We start from the raw sequence: 19,527 nt of genomic DNA, 5'->3' as shown, positions 1-19,527 counted from the left end.
GGAAGATTAATGTTTAATTGCTTACATTGAAAGAGACTTCAGGGGGAGAGAGCACTCGATATTCAGCTGGACCAAAGTAAGTATCTATGGTATTGCTCCCTACCTATTTGCTTTGCCATTCATTTGAAACCTTGACAGCCTCCTCTCCTCCAGTTCCTATTCCAAGAATTGATCTACCCACAGATTTTTTTTTTATTTACAAAGTAACTATCTATGATAAACCAGGGATTACAGTACTTCTCTCTGCAGCCCAATTAGAGACAGAGTAGTTGACAACCAGTCATTTTCTACGTTTTGGTTTTCTGGCTCAGCTGCTTTTTTAAAATGCCTTTGGGGAATACATAAAATTGAAGCATGAATACATGTACTCTAAACATTTTAAGGAAATAATACATTAAAAAAAAACAATGAAGTAAGATTGTACTCAAACCACACTGACTACCTTGCTTGACCTGCAAACTGATTTTAATTTCATCTTAAGAATCAAGAACTGATTATGTTCTAGCTAGTTCAGATCATCCAGCAGAAAGTGATTTGTATTTAATTTTAAATGCAAATTGTATTCAATCTCTATCTACAATATATGTGTTTACCTCTATCACATACACAAAAGCACCATTTATATATACCTATATATGGCTGAGCAGGCTTTGGATTAAAAAAAATCATTCTAACCATTAAAATGGATGGCTAGAACCTTGACTGTGAAGATGAGCAATATTAAATGAGGACTGAACCACCAGAAGAACAAGAAGTGTTGGTGTTGTCTGCCATTCCATCCTATGTCTAACTTAAGCTATATTCCAGACAGTGTAGCTCTGGGCTTGTTCATATTTATGTCAACCTATTAAATCACCTACAGCACACGTGGGGGCCAACAGCTACATTCAAGTCCCAGAAGCCACAAATTTCTTCATAAAGAAGCTACACAAACTACTCTGAGAATCAGTCAATTCATTTTTTCAGAACAGCATTTGTAGACATCTATTATCCAAAGTTATATATTTTTCTGAGCGATTTTATATATTTATTTTCTATTTGGCATTATTTTCAGAACAACTTGCATAGCGGCTAATTGCTAATGAAACCTGACCTTCAACTGGGAAAATCACTTTCTTTTAAAAATTATTATTCAGGCATGCAATTGTCCATTTCCAGGGTTTATTTACTAGACAGAAGACTGTCATGCAGATGAGCTTTAGACTTCTTAAACAAATAGGAATGGGAACCTGACAAGACCTTCAAGTCTCAGAATGGTTCTCGATAGACTGATCACTTTGCATGTAAATTCCAGGGAGCCAATGATCTGTCACTCTATTTGCATGTCCTGCAGAAACTTACCCACAACTGTTTTTTCTGTGTATCTTAAGTTCACTGGAAATTCACCAATCCTCTAAGAATTCTGCTTATTGCATTATTGGGCAACAGTAGGACTTTTGACTTTGAATCATCTTCAGGGATGTCACTGCCATTTATTATGCTAGTAAAATGTGTTGTTATTGGCACAGAAGAAAATATATTACTTTTGCAAAATCTTTTGATCTTCATATACAGCTGGTGATAATTTTACACACACACACAGACACACACACACACAAAATTATCTATCATCTTGCAACATATGGTGCCAAGGTGTGCACTAAGGTTTTTTTTTTCACATGCTATAGCATACTTATGAGTGGCTTTGCAAGGCACATCAATAGCCAACTAGCCTTAATCATGTTGCAAACAAAAAATACAGGACTGAGCAGCATTCATTTAAAATTTGACACTTAAAAAAAGATTTTATTCAATTTCAAAGTCCTTTGTTGCGATGAAACCCATCACAAGAGAGAGGACACAAAGCTTCTTGATGTTCCCCAGCACCAGCCTCTTTTAAATGAACAGAAGGTTCATTTAAAGCTCCACCAGAGCTTGTTTGCTTACAAGCTCCTACTCATTTCACTGAGGTTTGCGCAGGAGAATTTCCCGCTGGATTGTAAATATACGTGGTTGGGTGCATACTTCACTCTCCAATCTATGTCCAATAATATTATAGAAGATGCTCCTTTAAGAGAAATTTGAGAAAGCAAGATGTTAAGTTATTCAGCTCCTAATAAACGTTCTCCAGAAAGTCAATGAAGGTCCTAGATGAGAGAGGTCTGTGTGTGGGAGCAGAGAGTGGTAATTAACACTGCACAGTTCTTCAGAGTACCAGCCTACAAACTGAACCACAATGGAAAAAGACTAAAAAGTAGTGATAACAGTCTGTTTAGTTGTTCACGAAAAAATAATGTAAATGCTGGCTATAATTAATCTGGTGTGCAAGAAAGTGCTCTATTACTTAGAAGAAAACATACAGCAAAATCCAGAAATCAAGGAAGCCAAGTGAGCTGATGTCCAGCTCCTTTGATACAAAGCAGCAGACAGGTGTTGGCTGACTGTTTCCCCTCCTTTCAAGCCCATCCAACATCTTGCACAAAGAGTCACATAGAAAGACAAGGCTTACAAGTGCTACCAAGCTACATCCAAATACAGATGGAATTACCAGGAGCAGAGAGAAAGAATGTACACAAAAGTCTAATGTGCAAATTCAGAGTCACAGCACACATAAAGGACTGGACTTGGATCAGTTTTCAGCCCAAGATTAATTCCGTACTTGTCCAAATTTACAAGATTTTTTTTTAAAAAGCAAACACTCCAACTAAACTGAAGTAGTTAAAAAAAAGAGAGATGTTCCTCTGAAGGCAAGAGGAGCCTAGAACTTTGGCTGATATAAAGAAACACGACCGCTAAGGCACCCAGAGGCAATCTGACAGTGCGTTGGAGAGAACTTGGTAGTCAGAACCACATCGCCATGTGAATAGAGCGAGCGGATCTCTTGCAAGGGGGCAGCTTCTTTGGGCAAGCAGTCGATCAGTTCGCTGCACTGGGTGTCAAACCCCAACAAGCGGATTCCATAGCCATGTGGGGAGGAGATCATTCGACCATCTGGACTGAAACAGAGTTCTTTAATATAGCCCTGGCCAACGTTGGCTTCTTCGATGCAATGAGTCAATCGGAGGGAACAGCGAGGGGAAACTGGCCGCACTGGTGCTCCTTCTTGGAATTCATAAACACAGGTCCACTACAGAAAGTAGGGGGGAAAAAAACATTTAATGTTATATCAATATAGATATTGCATAAAATGTATTTTGATATATAATATCTATATCTATCTATATCTATATAGAGAGAGAATATAGATTAAATATTACATTTAGTCTGTATCAATATATTTGTATTATTCTGAGATCAATCGGTTGATGATAGATAGAAAGAATAAAGTCTCATTTGAGTTGAGTTTGACCGAGGTGATTTCATGGGGGCATTCTTGTAACAATATGGACAGCCTACCATAGTGCTTCCCTGTTGTCCCCCATCTAAATATTAACCAGACCTGACCCTTCTTAGCCTTTCTAAATTAGCCAGGATTGGTTACATGCTGTCACTTAGACTCATTCAGCATAACTGTGCATAATGTTATGGTTAATTATATGGGCATAAGCAATAGCAGTGCTTTGTAAATTATGGCTATAATTTGTTGAGTTCAGCATTTTCTTAACGGTTAAACAACTGCCTAAATGTAGTAAGGGAAGTCTTCAGAAAAATATCATTTATGAACATAGACATTTCTTTTCAACCACTGAGCTCATATAAAAAGTTGTCCTTTGTGAATTTGTTAGTCCCTTTTAAAGCCACCTAAGCTACTGGGCTCTGATACATCTGCACTATTATACTCAGTTCATTATGCACCGTATTTCCTTTTGTCTATCCTGAATTCTTGGAACCAAAACAAGCTCAGAGCATAATTTTCTCCTTGCCCTTCAGCCATTTCACAAAGGAGAACATGGTATCACCTTGAGAGATGATGAGAATGAAGCAAAATAATGAACCAGATGCTCAACTGTGTCATATTTATCCAAGCTAAGTTTACACATCATGCACTGTTCCAAATGTATGAAGCAAATACTGCAGTTTAGGATTATAACTGAACACACAGCTGCCACATTTGTTCTTTATTTCTAATAATTTATCAATGGAGTGACAATTCACTTTATTAATAGACAAGAGACCTCCAGTCTCTCTGCAAGAACGGGAAGTGATCAACATACATATGCACCATTACCATCACCCTACTTTACCTCTTGATCATCAGTGTTACTTGAACATCGAAGAAGTGTAGCCCATCCTTTGGGATGGAGCTGCAGTGATGTAATGCAGTTTCCCCGATCCCTCTCACCAGGAACCTCTGGGGTTAAAACCTCAAGACTATTACGTGGAGATCCACCTAAGGGAACAGAACAGTATCACTACAATTAACACCACTTTTAACTCCCTCCCTGCCCAACAGGAAAGGACATTTTGAACCATAAGCCCACACCATACATAGGAGGCTGAGATATTGCAATTAGTCATTTACTCTTGAAAATTGTTTGATCTTGCAAATTTTAAATGAGCAGGCACTATGAACCAGTCTGCCAGCCTATGTAAAGAGGCAAAGCTAGACTGCCAATTTTTCACCAGAAGAAACACTTTTGCTCCTAAGAAGCAACTGTCTTCCCCTCTGTTTTATATACCTTCTCGCTGGGCCACTCGTACTGTATGTTTCTCAGTAAGTGGGCTTGAATCTCCTTGCCGCCCTGGTGATCCAGCACTTCTAGGACCAGATGAAGTGACGGATGCCAGATCTGAGAATGGAGAAACAGGATGATGTAACACCAAAACACAGAAACCATGTTGATTACCTCTCGTAATTTATTAGCTTCATGGCTCTGAAAACTCTTTATGTGGTGCTCTGGAAGATTGTTCTTGATTTTTAAGAACTTGTTTGGTGTTAGATAATCATTTGGTTGCATCTTTCTAAGATGTATTACAAAGATTTATAAATTAATAGTTTACAAATGATTTTCCTCAGAATCCCAGCTTTCCTGAAAACTGAGGAATACCTGTTATTGCAAGATCAGTAACAGCAGAACATTCCTGTAAGGCAGCTCCTATACCGGCATTCTCCTACAAAAGGATGCCATGCAAAAACAGTGGGCTGGTTCACGCAGCACAAAAAGAATAAGCATCATGGCAGTTCACACATGCTACTCAAGAGCACTGCCAGCCCTTTGTAAAAAGGGGCAGGGCTAACAGACCATAGGTGGCTCCATCCAGTCCGATTAACAGGTATGAACATGGGATGGTGGCTTATTCTAAGAGAACGAAAGCTTCTGCAGTTTATTTCTCAAAGCCATCTTATGGCAACTAATTCAGCTAAAAATGGACACAAAGATGCAATAAGACAATACATTCAAAATTAGCCGCTGCTAAATCCATATGCTGAAATTAACTTTTGGAGTTACTGCATAGGAACAAAAAACTAAACATGAAGTGTCAGTGCTTCCTTTCACTACTTGATCATCAGCTCTGCCTACTCACAAGGAGCAGCCAGCAGGCGCACTCTGAGCAGCATGCTGCTACACCACATTATGGCTGAGCATGGTGTATAAATGCAGCCACTGGGTATAAATTCAGTACGTGAAAGGTAATGGAGAAATAATATGCATGAACTCTCAGTGCATGTCCTCCACCCATAAATCCTTTGCAACATATACCATACAGGCTTTTCAAGGCAGCTTACTTCTTGCATACGGTGCTGCTATCTATCCAATGCTATCTATCATCTCACAAGATCTAGGAACAGTATATACAACGGTGATGATATTATCAAAATCCAAGGACTTGCCAGAATTTGATGTGGTTCTCCTGGCTCTTAGAATGGGATAACTGACAACTTCTAAAGATTTGGTCAAGTCAAGATCATGCAAGATCAGGAGATACCCAGAAGAAGTGGAGATCAACATTTTGGAACAGTCTGGAGTCAATCTCATGCGCATGAGAAAGCGGGTGTGAAAGAACTTCTTGTGAGGACATCCATCTTCTGTGCACCTAGGAAAAGGCACCCATCAAACCACATCAATTTTTATTCTATAGCTTTAAGAACTCCAATTTTTAGTCCTATGTTTGAGGTGGTATTTCTCTTAAAGAATAATATTCGTCTTCCCTCTACCTGTTCTACTTCATGCAATTTAAAGAAAAGCAAAGATTGGCTACACTGTCATTTTTCTCCTGCTATTTCGGTAGTGGTGACTTTCAGCCTGCATGTGGATGCAGAAATAGTTGTAGCAAAGAACTAGCTTTCTCCCTCGCTCAACTCCAGTCCAAAAGCATCTGCTCCATAGCTTCAAAGAAACAGCAGGATTTTGCTATCCTTCATGGGCTGCTGGCAGACAAACAAGGTTGAAACAAATAGCAGCTGCCATGACCCAGCACTAGTGCTGCTTATAAAGTAAGACAACATGAGGCAGATATTCTGGAGGAAATTCCTGCACCTCCAATCCAGCTATATTGTATGATCTGGTGTAAAGTATTGGGATATTATGTGGTAACAAATCATTGCTGCCTCAAACCACTTGGTTGGTTTCACTATAAAAGTTCTCATTCTCTAATTTTACCTGTTTTATTTTTTTATGACTGCTGGCTTTATGGTCATAGTAAATATTTTATGTGGTCGTTCTCACTCACCTACTAGAATTTTAACATGTTTGAAGACTCTGCTCCAAGACTCTACTTTAGCTCTCAGTGGGCATTTCCCAGAAGCATTTATGCTAATTCCTGGTATGGCAGTTTGTTGTTGAGAGGGAAGCACAGAGGATGACAGGGAATGAATTTTGACCTGCATCTGCAGAACACTAAGCCATGAACCAAGACACTCAAAGTGCAACCATATCCTGTTTCCATGCAGCCAGGAAGTTTTCAGACCAGATACAAAAAAGGCAGGATCATTCCCATTTTAATACTTGTAGATGAAGAAAGGATCAATGGGGAATTTGTTTACCTGTTGGTATCCCAAATGATGACATTTCCATCAAATCCTGATGTTACCAGCAATCTTGTGTTAGTGTCATATTCAATGTTCTTCACCCAGCTGGTGTGACCATGTAAAGTGCACACTTTTGAATCTAGCTTCCTCAGATCCCAGAGGGCTACGGTAGTGTCATCGGAGCAAGTTGCAAACAATCTGTTATCAAGAAACCTACAAATAAAAAAATGGAAAGGGGCAGGGTCTGATTAATGTAATAAAGTTTATATCAAACATCACTGAATCAACAAAAGTGTTACCCTGCACTGATTCCAATTAATACCTATACTGTATAGGATAGTATCAGTTTAGTGCTTTTACTGTGAAAGACTAAAACCGATCTCAAAAATGGGCTGTAGTGATTGAGGTGAGAATCTGAGAACCTACTAGTTTAAGAAATATTAGAAGACAGCTTTCTAAGATAGCCAATTTTACGTTTGGATTGTTCATTAAGAATGTATGAGAGGTATCATTATTTTGGCACTTTTCAATCCATACAAAATACCTCCTTTGCAAAGAAACACAAATTTTAAATAACTCTGATTTATTATACTATGTTCAATTATTAGCTTTTATATCTATTGGTTTTAACCAATGTTTGCTAGTTACTAATAAAGAAATGTGTTCAGTCAAATCTGCAATTAAATTTTCATACTGTTATATATTTTTCTTTGGATCCTTATTCTCTACTTGGAACTACAGTATATCTGCCTTAAATTCATTCCTATTGCTATCCACCGTTTTTGAACTTTAGCAGATCATTGCAATTATTAATCTGGTTTGTGACTAGGATCACCTTGGGTGGAAGGAAGAACTGGCAGCGGTAAGACATATCTCTTTACCCAACCTTTGGGATTCTCGGACCCAGCTGGTCCTAACTGCTGTAGAGGAGGGGTGAATAATTTAAGGGCCTGAAAACACAGAAATCTTTTACAAAGATTGGGGTTCCTATGATAATCTGTGCTCATCCACATTACCTGTTTATTGGCCACAGTAACTTGGATGTGGCTTGGGTTTCCACAAAGAAATGAAATTAATGTAACAAATTATGATACCAACTGATGAGTGCAAGAAGAAAAAATATTTTGAAAGACAACTGATCTGGATGACATTACAACTTCAGCTTCATCCTTCACTACTTTTAGAGTTGAACAAAGCAGGTTTTGGAATTTTAGTCATTGGTAACTGATTTTCACTTCCCAGCAGACTAACCTGATATTATTTACACAATCCTCATGAGCAGTGGAAAGGGTTTTGATGTGCTTTGAAGAGATGGGATCAAACAGCAGGACTTCTGTCTGTTCACAAGCAACAGTTAGCACTGACCTAGACCGCAAAGAGAAGCAGGTATATTACACATAAAAAACCTCAACACTCTCTCACAAGAAAGGCTAAAAAAAAAATCCTTTTAAAAGGCCCATGCATACTTAGAAACAAATCAATAGCAATAATCCCATGGACAAAGCTGTTCCTTTTCTGTTAGATGTTTTTCTTCCTTCTTTTATATTAATATGTGCAAAAACAACCATCTACAGAACCAAGAATGCATTGAATAAACACAAGAAAAAACTACAATATATATTTTTTTCCTTTGAGTCAGTCTTGATGCCACACAACTGCCTGGACAAGTCCACACAGTTTTCTTGGCAAGATTTTCAAAAGTGGTTTGTCCTTGCCTCTGTCCTAGGGCTGAGAGAGGGGGACTGGCCCAAAGTCACCCAGCTGGCATTGCACCTAAGATAGGACTAGAACTCATGGTCTCCTGGCTTCTAGTCTAGGCTTTTAACCATTACACCAAATTTGCTTTCTTCAATAACCATAGTATTGTAATATTTCTAAAGTACTCTAAAGTATGTACTACATATTTAAAACATTGTTAATTTTATTTTCTTCCACGTGATTCAGCATTATGAAGCAGGAACTGTTTCATGAACTTTTCTAGCACTTCTGGTAAAACTAGTTCCATGTTCACAACTGTCAAAAAAGAACTGAGCAGGAAGATGCTTCCTTCAATCATCCAAGGTTCAGTCACAAAGAAATAGCACTCTAATAATGGGAGAAAATACTTTCTCCACAGTTAGAGTTCTAGAAGGCTTCAAATTTTATTTATTTATTTAATTCAATTTAGACACCACCCAACACCAACCAGGTAGTCCTCAAATAGTAACATAAAAACCCAAACTGTCCCAAAACTAAGATGGGATCCAGGTACAACATACAGACAAAAATCAAAAACAACAGACACACCCAACAAGGGACCCCATCCAAATCACCCCAAGGCCTGGGAGAACAACCAAGACTTCAAAGCTTTACTGAACTCCAATAAGGTAGGAGCCACATGGATTTCAGGGGGGATCTCATTCCAAAGGACACTGACTGTGACAGACAACATATGCTTCTTGGCTCCCAACAGATGACATTGTTGAATTCAAGGGAACCAGAGTGGGCTAACTCTGTGAGCATGTTACTGGCTGGCAGAAACCATGGGAGATAGGTGGTCCCTCAACTTGGTCTTATGCCATATAGGACTTTACAGGTGACTTCTTCATCAATGAGATTACAATGAGATTAGTTTTTCATCAATTAAATTATGAAGAAGCTGCAAAGCAACTGGCTATTTATACACAAAGAAGCAATAATCTAAGTAACCTTCTGGCCTTTATTTGAATGTATTTCATACTCCTTCAAAGAAAAGAAAGAACCTTCCTTCCTTCCTTCCTTCCTTGACACCTATTTTCAATCCTTGAATACTCATACTTCGTTAAATGGTGCACCTGCTGAATAAATCTTTCCCACTGTAAATTAGAGCCCCAATCAACAGTGGTTAAGCCATGGGGCTAGAAACCAGGAGACTGTGAATTCTAGTCCCGCCTTAGGCATGAGAGCCGGCTGGGTGACCTTGGGCCTGTCACTCTCTCTCAGCCCAACTCACCTCACAGGGTGGTTGTTGTGGGGAAAATAGGAGGAGGGAGGAGTATTAGGCATGTTCCGCACCTTGAGTTATTTATAAATATAATAAAGGCGGGAATAGAAAAAACTAAAAAAAAAGATAATTGTTTGTGTGAGCACAAATGCCCCATAAAGCTATGAGTACATTGTACAGATTACAGCCTTCTTTTTAAACAACATCATCTAACAGCAAAGGCAAGATTTAATTTTTTTCTCCCTAATTTTACAAAAGATACATGTGCATCCATATAATTCAGTAACAGATTGTACACTGCACTACTAAAAGAAACAGTAACCAAAACATTAAAAGCTCATCTTTTTACCATTGGTCAGACTGTATATGAAACATTAGGTGGCCCAATTATAGGAAGACACTAAAAAACCAGGACATGTCCAGAGGAAGAAAACCAGGATGGGTGATGGTGGTGGATAATACCAAGCAATATGAGTGGAAAAATCAGTTGGCCTAGAGTGGACAGTAAGGGGAAATGACAGCTGTCTCAAGAGAAATGAAGTGTGTCATGTACAACAGACTGTTTTTTGTTATTCTAAAGCATACAATTAAAACTAATGAGCTGGAAATCGCAAGGAAATAGACTGAAGCTAATTGTAAGAAGAGAATTCCTAAAGGTAACAATGAATCAACAGGGGATCAGACAGGAGGGGAGTCTTTGCTAGGAGCATTTTAGGAAAATCTTCATGGCCTTACAGTATGTCAAGGTGCTATAACTGCAATGTTCTTCCAGTTATCTAAACAATGTCCAAGATACCTTCACATCTAAAACCACATGATACTTAAGGACTTCCCCAGTCTGCACTATATAATAATATAAAACAAACACAGATTGTATACATTCCATTTCCCCATCTTAAATTCAATGCCACTTTGGACTGTCCACCAGAGCTTGTTCTTCAGCTGAGAAAGAGGTACTGTAATTAAAAAAAAGAAAAAAAGACTGGATACATCACTGGGGTGGATGGAGACTGATTCTAGGCAGTATGCTGGAATGGCAGGACTACTTTATAGTCCCAGAGAATCTATCCTTTCCAATATACTGTTCAATATCTACTGTATATGAAACTACAATGAAACCTCCATTTTCCAGACCTTGTATACAATGTACCAAATATCATTGTGATTGATGTCCTTTGTGTAATGAAATAAATTTATGTCATTAATGTAATCATATAGTTGCCACAATGATATACTTTTCAATTTATCAAATTTTGGGGAATAGCTGTCAGCCTTACCAGGTAGACCAGACAGGAAACATGACCAGATAAGCTAATTCTCCTTTACTGTAAAGCTACATTAACAGAATCTTGCAAGCCTGAAAGTACTATTCTCCTGCCCTCTCCTTTACAGTCCGAGAAACTAGGGAGGGTCTCTTCTGAGCCTCTTGCCCTGCCCACTATCCAGCTGCGGGCTACGCTGTCTCTTACCTGATCGTTCCCCAGGCGTTTCTTGGCCCATCCTCCCACGGTCTTTCCCACATACTATTACAATAACAGACACCTAATCCCATTAAAAGGTTTCACTAGAGCAGGGTTTCTCAACCAGGGTTCCTTGGAACCCTAGGGTTCCATGAGAGGTCACTAGGGGTTCCCTGGCAGATGATTTATTTTAAAAAATTATTTCAAATTTGGGCAACTTCACATTCAAGAGGTAAATTTCATTCTCTATTTTGAGTTTAAGAACACTGTTAATGAATATATACAGGCCTACACATGAAACAAATATAATAATTTTGTAACTCCTGGACTATATTTGAGCCTGAATGTGCAGGGATTCCTCGAGGCCTTTGTATCTGGCAACTCACTTAGAAAATACTTTTTTTGATAGGCAGCCTGTGATGGTCTGCATTCAGCCATGGCTTCCTGCTTGCTGTTCACATACCCATCCAGAAGCCCAAAGAAATGTTCGTGCAAGTTAATTGATAAGAGAAACTGAGATTAGGAATATAGAAAGTATGGGAAGTTTCCTACAGGAGAAGGGAGGGGCCTCAGATGCTAGACTACTGTTTAGGGTAGAATCTTTATATTACCAGAAAGACACTGGAAAAGAGAATGAAACTGGAGATGCATAATGGCACATTACAGATGCAACTGAGATGCGCACAGACAGCTCAAGGGTTTAATAAAGAACAATATGGGCTAGCAAACTTGAATTGGATTGTTGTTGTTAGTTGCTGTCGAGTTGTTTACGACTCATGGTGACCCTAAGTATAACAGAACGAAATGCTGTTCGGTCTTGCGCCATATGCCTGACTGTTCTAATGTTTGCATCCATTGTTGCGGTAACTGTATCAATCCATCGCACTGAAGGTCTCCCTCTTTTCCGCTGGCCCTCGACTTTACCAAACATGATGTCCTTTTCAAGCGATCGGTCTTTCCTGACAATGTGCCCAAAGTATGAGAGTCTAAGCCTAGTTATCTTCACCTCTAGGGAACATTCTGGTTGTATTTCTTCTAAAACCGATTTGTTTGTTCTTCTGGCAGTCCATGGTATTTTCAGTACTCTTTGCCAACACCACAATTTGAATGATTGGACAGTGTTTATACTGCTGAAGGCTTGCTAGTTGGAGATTGGCCTGAAGTCCACAAAGAAGAGGACAATAAAGACAAATATGGGGATGCATGGTGGGACTTGCCCACCTAATGCAGATGATGGTGGTGGGGTTGCAGATGATGGAAGATTGAAGGTTTTAGCAACCAAAGAAAAGCCATCTGCCAAACTGACTCAGAGAGGAAAGTGTTGCCTGTATCTGCAAGTCCTTCATTAACTCTAGCAAAGGCTGGAAAACCCAAACTTCACATATATAAACTTGCTAGCCATAAATAAACGTGCTAGCTCTGCTAAGCAATGTATCTTGAGAATTGAAAATAAATGCTGAACAACAACAGTCTGAAATTGTATTTTGGACTGAGTTTCTATCAAATTCCAAGAACCCATAAGAACTCCTTGGGATATAGCCGTATAAACTTAACAAATCAAAGCTCATTGCGGATTCTTCATACCACAGAGAAATGAAGGATCTAATAGTTAAATTTAAAAAAAAAACACAAATCCTAGATTTCTGACTTCTAAGTCCAAAGAGACAGTGGTAACCCTTTCACGCCTCTTAAACTTATGACATCAAGGCGGAAAAAAGCAGAGATCCCTGAAATACAGGTTTTGTAATGATTCCACAAGCTGCTGTCATATTTCCCTAGGCTAGAATTCACTGAATGAACAATAAGGATCTCAAAATGCCCCCAAATTGTACCATTGAAATTCAACAACAAATCCAATGATGATTCTCAGCTGTGTAATTTTTTGAATTTTGGGGGTGGTGGTGAAAAAATGTTAAATAGTTCTGTTAAGCCTCTGCAATGTTTAATGCACCTATTTTGTACCTGGAAAATAAACAAACAATCCCCCTCAAGAAAGTAGGGTGGAGAGGAATTCAGCGTCTTCTGTTCTAGTCATATCACTAGTAAAGGTAAAGGTTTCCTTTGACATTAAGTCCAGTCGTGTCCGACTCTAGGGGGCGGTGCTCATCTCCGTTTCAAAGCTGAAGAGCCGGCGTTTGTCCGTAGACACTTCCGTGGTCATGTGGCCGGCATGGCTTAGGTTGACAGGAGCTGGGACTAGCAACGGGAGTTCACTCCGTCATGCGGATTCGAACCGCCGACCTTCCAATCGGTAGGCTCAGCAGCTCAGCGGTTTAACCCGCAGCGCCACAGCGTCCCTTAGTCATATCACTAAATCATTTATATTTCCTTCACTATCATCAGAAGGTGACTTTAAATGAAATTTCTTTGAGCATAAAAATGTTGCACTCTTATATAACAAAAATGCAACACAAAATAGCATTGTGTGAATCAAGCTAAATTAGTAGTGCTCAAAGCACCGACACAGAAGAACTCATACTACTGTTTTAGTGCAAAAGGGCTTCATTTTGTTTCCACCAGCCATCAGACATATTTTCCTAGGCTTAGGAAATAAATTATTGACAAGATAAAACAATCCAACTATTACCACCAAGGAGTGCCAGGCAATCATTCACCTATACTGCACTGTAGTCTTAAAACCAAAACTTACTTTGCATGAAAGCCATACACTTTGTTTGTAAACTTTCTGTGCAGAATCATAGTATTACAAGCTTTAGAACACTTTTGAAAGACTCTGATATCATAGAAACCATGAAAACATTCTGGCTGCAAGAGGAAAGGCTACTCAAATCAGGAAAAATAGCTGCTCATATTAGAATAAAAGAATTGATTACTGTAGTGCAGTTACTTAATACGGCTGCACTTCTGGTGGTCCCAGTAAAAGTAGATAGGTTATTGATTGATTAGTCTTATGACCATATTAAAAAAAACAAAATTAAGGTAAATAGTTTATTGATTGATTAGTCTTATGACCACATTAAAAAAAGCAAAATGAAGGTAAAATACAAGGTCTATTTCCGGGATAAAATAGGTAAAAGAAAATACAATAATAAAATGCATATCTGCTAAATACAAACAATCAACGTTCCGATAAATACACCATCTTTATACAATACCCCAATCAGTTCAATATAACAGATTTTTAGCTGAAATGCCTTGTCCTTAGCAGTAGGATTTAGCAGTTCTGCTAACAATGTATATATTAGAGCCCAGGAGGAAATAGGATAATCTGTGATTCAGGTCCCAGTGGGCTGTTCTTTCAAGTAGAGATTTTAAATATCTAAGCCTAAAAGGGCCATACGGTTGACAATCAAATAAAACATGAGCAATAAAAGTACTGCTCGTGCATACTCATGCATATGCAGTCAACTGGAATAGCCTCTGAAATAATCACATGGGCCTTCCAAAGGATGCAGCTGCTTTCACATTTTGAGGAGGAGGGGTTCACTCACAGCAACACACTTTGCAGAAACATCCCTTTCAAATGCTTTCCACAGCTTCATATCTGGACTACAGCTAACATATTTAGCTGGGAATAAAGAACAGTGTGAAGTATTTCCAAACACACACATAAGATTACACTACTACCTACCTTTATGGAATATTTATATATCCCTCTATTTATTTTTAATTGGCAGTGTAACAGTGAATAAGCAAGCAAACAATAGAAGGTTTTTATTGCAGTGTATTATATGAAATGTTCCAGCACTGCCTTGATTCAATGCTTCAAAGAACAAAAAACAAACAAACAGATACTGTAAAGCGTGTTAATCTTATGACAATCTGGACATACGGTACATGTCAAAGTAACTTGGGGACTAAGTCAGTATTTTAAATAATGAGGGTCTCTTAGAAATAGATTTAATTTTATACTAAACTAAGCCATATTCTGCAACACCAGAAAGTTTACATTCTTTAATGCAAACATACTTACCTTGCCATTTGTTCTTGTGATAGAGATTGTGAGGAAGGTATACTTTCAGAGGAATTAGAATTATTTCAGCCTTTATTGTCAAGGCTTATGTGCCCTTTCAAAACAAATACATTCAACCTCAACTGAAACTACAGTGCAACTGAAACACCATCATTTGGAAATCTTCTACTTCATTTAATGTACACTATCATTATTCAATGACAGTCAGTTTGGTGTAGTGGTTAAGGCACCAGGCTAGAAACCAGGAGACCATGAATTCTAGTCTTGCTTTAGGTACAAAGCTAGCTGGGTGACCTTGGGCCAGTCCCTCTCTCTCAAGCCCTAAGGGGGGGGGAATCATTATTCAGAAGTTATACTTTTTCTAATTTAGTTTTCTTTTATCTTATAATGAAGTTAGTACAACAACAAAAATTGTTGCAGTTTTCCCTCATGGCAGCACAATGCAAGTATTCCTATCAACGTCCCATGAATTTTTCTTTTAAAAATGTGAACACTGCACATGTTATTTAAATCGTATGTTCATCTTAAAAAGAACTTAGGGATAGGGTACAGAGTTACAAAAACAATTAATTGAAAAACTTTGAGTTACACCAAGCAGGCATAACCAGACAAAAAAAGGTGCAGAAACTTCTGTTTAAAGGTGACAGCTTCAAATCACAGCAATATTAACATTAGTTGACTGAAGGTTAATGGAACTTCCCTCATGATCTTGTTGAGATACATGATATACATAAACTACATACTTTTCTCATTACGCCAAAGGCTTCTAAGTGGTATGTGACACATCCATTCTCATCTTATTTGTTGCTACTGTGTTTCTATTTCCATATTTGCATACATTTCACTAGTCTTGTGCAGCTGATCGCCCAATCACAGTATTTCCTACTAACCTTATGTACAAACAACAGCCCGGGGGGGGGGGGGGAGATGCAGCATCTATTATACTTACTAAATTCAGCAAAAACAAATGTAAGAATGAAAATGGAGACAGAATTCTTCTTTGCAAGCGTGGACACAGCTCAACCAATACACCTGCAGCTAAAAATGCAAAATGTGCTGCGAACCGGCGACTAAACCGAGATCTGTCGCATCCTACGAGGTACAAGCAGCCACACAAACGAGAAGGTCGAGACACCCTAAAGCGACCCTCCTTCGGCTCCAAGCAGCCCCTTTTCATCTTACCCGCCAGGGGAGTACTCCAGGTTGAAAACAGCGCCGTGGGTGCGGGTGATGGGGGACACCGAATCGGCAGGCTGGATAGCACCATAGAGCCCCGTCATGGCCCGGAACGTGTCCCTCGCCGGCTCCACGCAGCGGCCCCCATGGCCCAGGCCCCGCTCCCGCACCCAAGCAAATAGGCCCCCGCCTGGGGCTGAGACTGGGGTGGTGCAAGAAAAGGAGGCCGGGGGAGACTTCGGTGACACCGCCCCGGGAGGTGAGAGCGAAGGGGGAGGCGACTGGTCCCCGTCGCCCGGGGGCGACCGCTCTGGGGTAGGGCCCCACCGCACCTTCCAGCTCATCCCGAGCCCGGCCCCGCCGCCACGACAAGCAGCAGCAGCAGCAGCAGCAGCAGCAGCAGCATTCCCTCCGTCCCTCGCCTCCCCACCACTTCCGGTGCGGTGAGCACCGAAGAAAGTGCGACGGACGCAAACTCGAGCGTGTCTCGAAGCGGCCGCCCAGATGTTTTTCCCCTTAGCGAAACGCCCGCTAACAGGCGCTGCCTCAGGGTCCGCGGCTCTTCTAAAAGGCCCTCCTGTCCACTGCGGCCCTTCTGGGCTTTGAGCGGCCAATTGTGTATTTAAACAATTTGGAAAGCGAGGTCGTCTTATTTCAGAATTTCAGGACCATCAAAGGAATGCAAGTGTAGTTTTCAGAGGAGTTATTGCTAGCCGACCCAGACCCAAATTAATTTCTTGTCTATGCTGCATATCTGTCAAATTGGTGGGAGGAAGCCAGCAGGATATTGTCTTGTTAGTCTCTCCAGATTAGAGATCCAGCCCTTCACAAAATGACCTGATAATGCTTGGGGTAAAAACAGGGCTCGTGACCTAACGGCCTAAATATGCCAAAACTGATTGCAACCATCCTTACGCTTACCAAGGAATGCTGAGTGTGGCACAGGTATGACTTAGGCTAGGAATAGTCTGCTTCTTCCCTTACTAAAAAAGCATTATGTGAAAGCTTCACTTGACCAAAGCCATAATGGAAGGCAAAGTCAGTATCCATAGGCCTATCTGGTAATGGCCATGATATACGGAAGATTGTGACTTGGAATGTAGGAGGAATCAGTTAACATAAGGACATGAGCAGCAACAGGGGCAGTGCACAACAGTAACTAATGGGAGATCAGGAAAGAAGGTCCTGGGTAGATTGGCCAGTTCCATAGCCATCATCTATGTCCTTAGTCTCAAGACTGGCCATTCAAAGGAAGTAGGGAGAAGCACATCATACTTGTCATACTTAGTTTGTAAAATCCCCTTCAGAATGTTCTGGGTGTTGGTTCTGCTGAATCACAGTCCATCCGGAAAGGTTCAGCAGAATATTTGAGAGACATGTTTGTTTCAGGTTTGAAAGAATATACATTTTCTCTTTCACAAACATCCCTTGTATGTGCATTTTCGTATGCAGATGATGCCAGGTTGTTGGCTGAGAACTCAGCTGACCTGCAGCAAAAGTAAGACTATCTTGCAGTGAGGAATATGGATCTGAAAATTTTGTATCAAAGATCAAGGTGTGACTGACAGGGAAAACAGAGTGAATGATTGCAAGTTATATATACATGGCAAACACTAGAATAAGTAGATGAAATGTAGGTATTTTGGTGCATGTCCAAGGGGAAATGGAGAAATGTTAAACAAGCAAATACTGTTAGAAAGAGTTGTGACAATATTAAGGGAGATCCCTGTGTAAGCCACCTGGAGAGAGGTAGAATATAAATCTAACAACAAACTTGCTTCAGAAAGTGGAACTCCTTCAGAAGGGAACTATACCAATGGAAATGCATTTGTCAAGCTTCCCAGTTAAGGCTAAGGAAAGCATTCTGATTGCCACAAATACAAGCTGAGGGCTGCAAACAAACGAATGCAGTATGCATTTTTTCTTCATCCCCCAGGTTCCTTAGCCAGTCCATATGGGATCTTTAGAAGCAAAGCCATTGACCAAAGACTTCTGCAGGAACGACAAAGGAGTTTTCTGAGTTCTGCTGCCCTCAAGACACTTTATGGAAACATCTCCTCTTTTTAACCACCAAATCACCACTTGAGCCCTTTTTAGCACATGGTATGTTTGTCCTTGACACAGCAACCAAGACTAAAGGGATGTATGGTGTCCTCAGCTATTTGAGCAGGCCATGGACATGGGTATCCTCTGCTTAATGAAATGTATAGACGATGATCCAGGGGCTGTTACTGGTAGAGACCTGTTCCTACTGTACCTGATTCCACCCTGCACCACAACTTTCCATTTATCTCAGCTGCATACTCCCTTACACATTTGTAAAAGGCATTATGGCTCATTACATTTCTGGTATTTGTGGGATTTTATGGTTGGTTTCAGAGGAGTTAGTGCATACAGTAATAGCTGGATGAACAAATAAGACCAATCAATGATTCTGAAAGGTGGCTTGGTAAGCTTCCTAGGCACACTAGTTTTGCTTTGTACTGGACAAATAGTGATTTTATCTATTGCTATGGAACTAATGATAAAAAAAAGGTCATGCATCCTGCAGCAATAAGATATTGATTCAATCAAATAAACGTAGGGTATAGTCATGCACTGATCTGTTTCTAAATTTTTAGATTAAAGAGCTTCTCATCTGTGCAGAGAACAAGAAAATATTCGAGTGATATTTGATGAATATTAGAAATAGATTTGAGGATCTGAATGAATGTATTTTGGACACAGCTTCCCTGCAGTTACCCTTATCTTTTTATAATGGGCAAATATTACAGACCCAACTAACTCACCAACCTAATAAACTGAGCTTTCAAACAAGTTAGGACTAAAGCAGGTATGTTTACAGCAAGCCTAGAATTTCCATGCGTATCAATCTTGAGCCAAAAGCATACTATATTCCTTCATTCAAAAAGAAAATACTGGAACTGCTTTTCATCTTTGCTTGAAAGTCTAACACAGTTACAGGAATATTTAGCATAGCTCCGAGATATCAGCATTAGGAAAAGTATCATATTCCGATAATTTAAGAAGTTTTACAAAGAGCAATAGCATAGAAACAAATACTTATTTATTATAAGTTTTTAAATACCATTTTCAATTATGTATT

General features: G+C 39.6%; 1 protein-coding gene across 1 annotated transcript; it reads right to left on the bottom strand.

The window, feature by feature from the left end:
• Nucleotides 1–1,757: 1,757 nt before the first annotated feature.
• Nucleotides 1,758–16,817, bottom strand: DCAF10 (DDB1 and CUL4 associated factor 10). The gene is made up of 7 exons (XM_063294825.1): nucleotides 16,428–16,817; nucleotides 8,141–8,254; nucleotides 6,905–7,102; nucleotides 5,753–5,955; nucleotides 4,599–4,709; nucleotides 4,164–4,309; nucleotides 1,758–3,106 (listed from the first exon to the last, which is right to left on the bottom strand). The coding sequence occupies exons 1-7, from the start codon at nucleotides 16,763–16,765 to the stop codon at nucleotides 2,738–2,740; spliced, it is 1,479 nt and encodes a 492-aa protein (XP_063150895.1). The 5' UTR covers nucleotides 16,766–16,817; the 3' UTR covers nucleotides 1,758–2,737.
• Nucleotides 16,818–19,527: the final 2,710 nt, after the last annotated feature.

Source organism: Candoia aspera, chromosome 2 (genome assembly GCF_035149785.1).
Source record: "Candoia aspera isolate rCanAsp1 chromosome 2, rCanAsp1.hap2, whole genome shotgun sequence".
Classification (NCBI taxonomy): domain Eukaryota; kingdom Metazoa; phylum Chordata; class Lepidosauria; order Squamata; family Boidae; genus Candoia; species Candoia aspera.
This window is presented reverse-complemented; position numbering and strand designations above follow the sequence as displayed.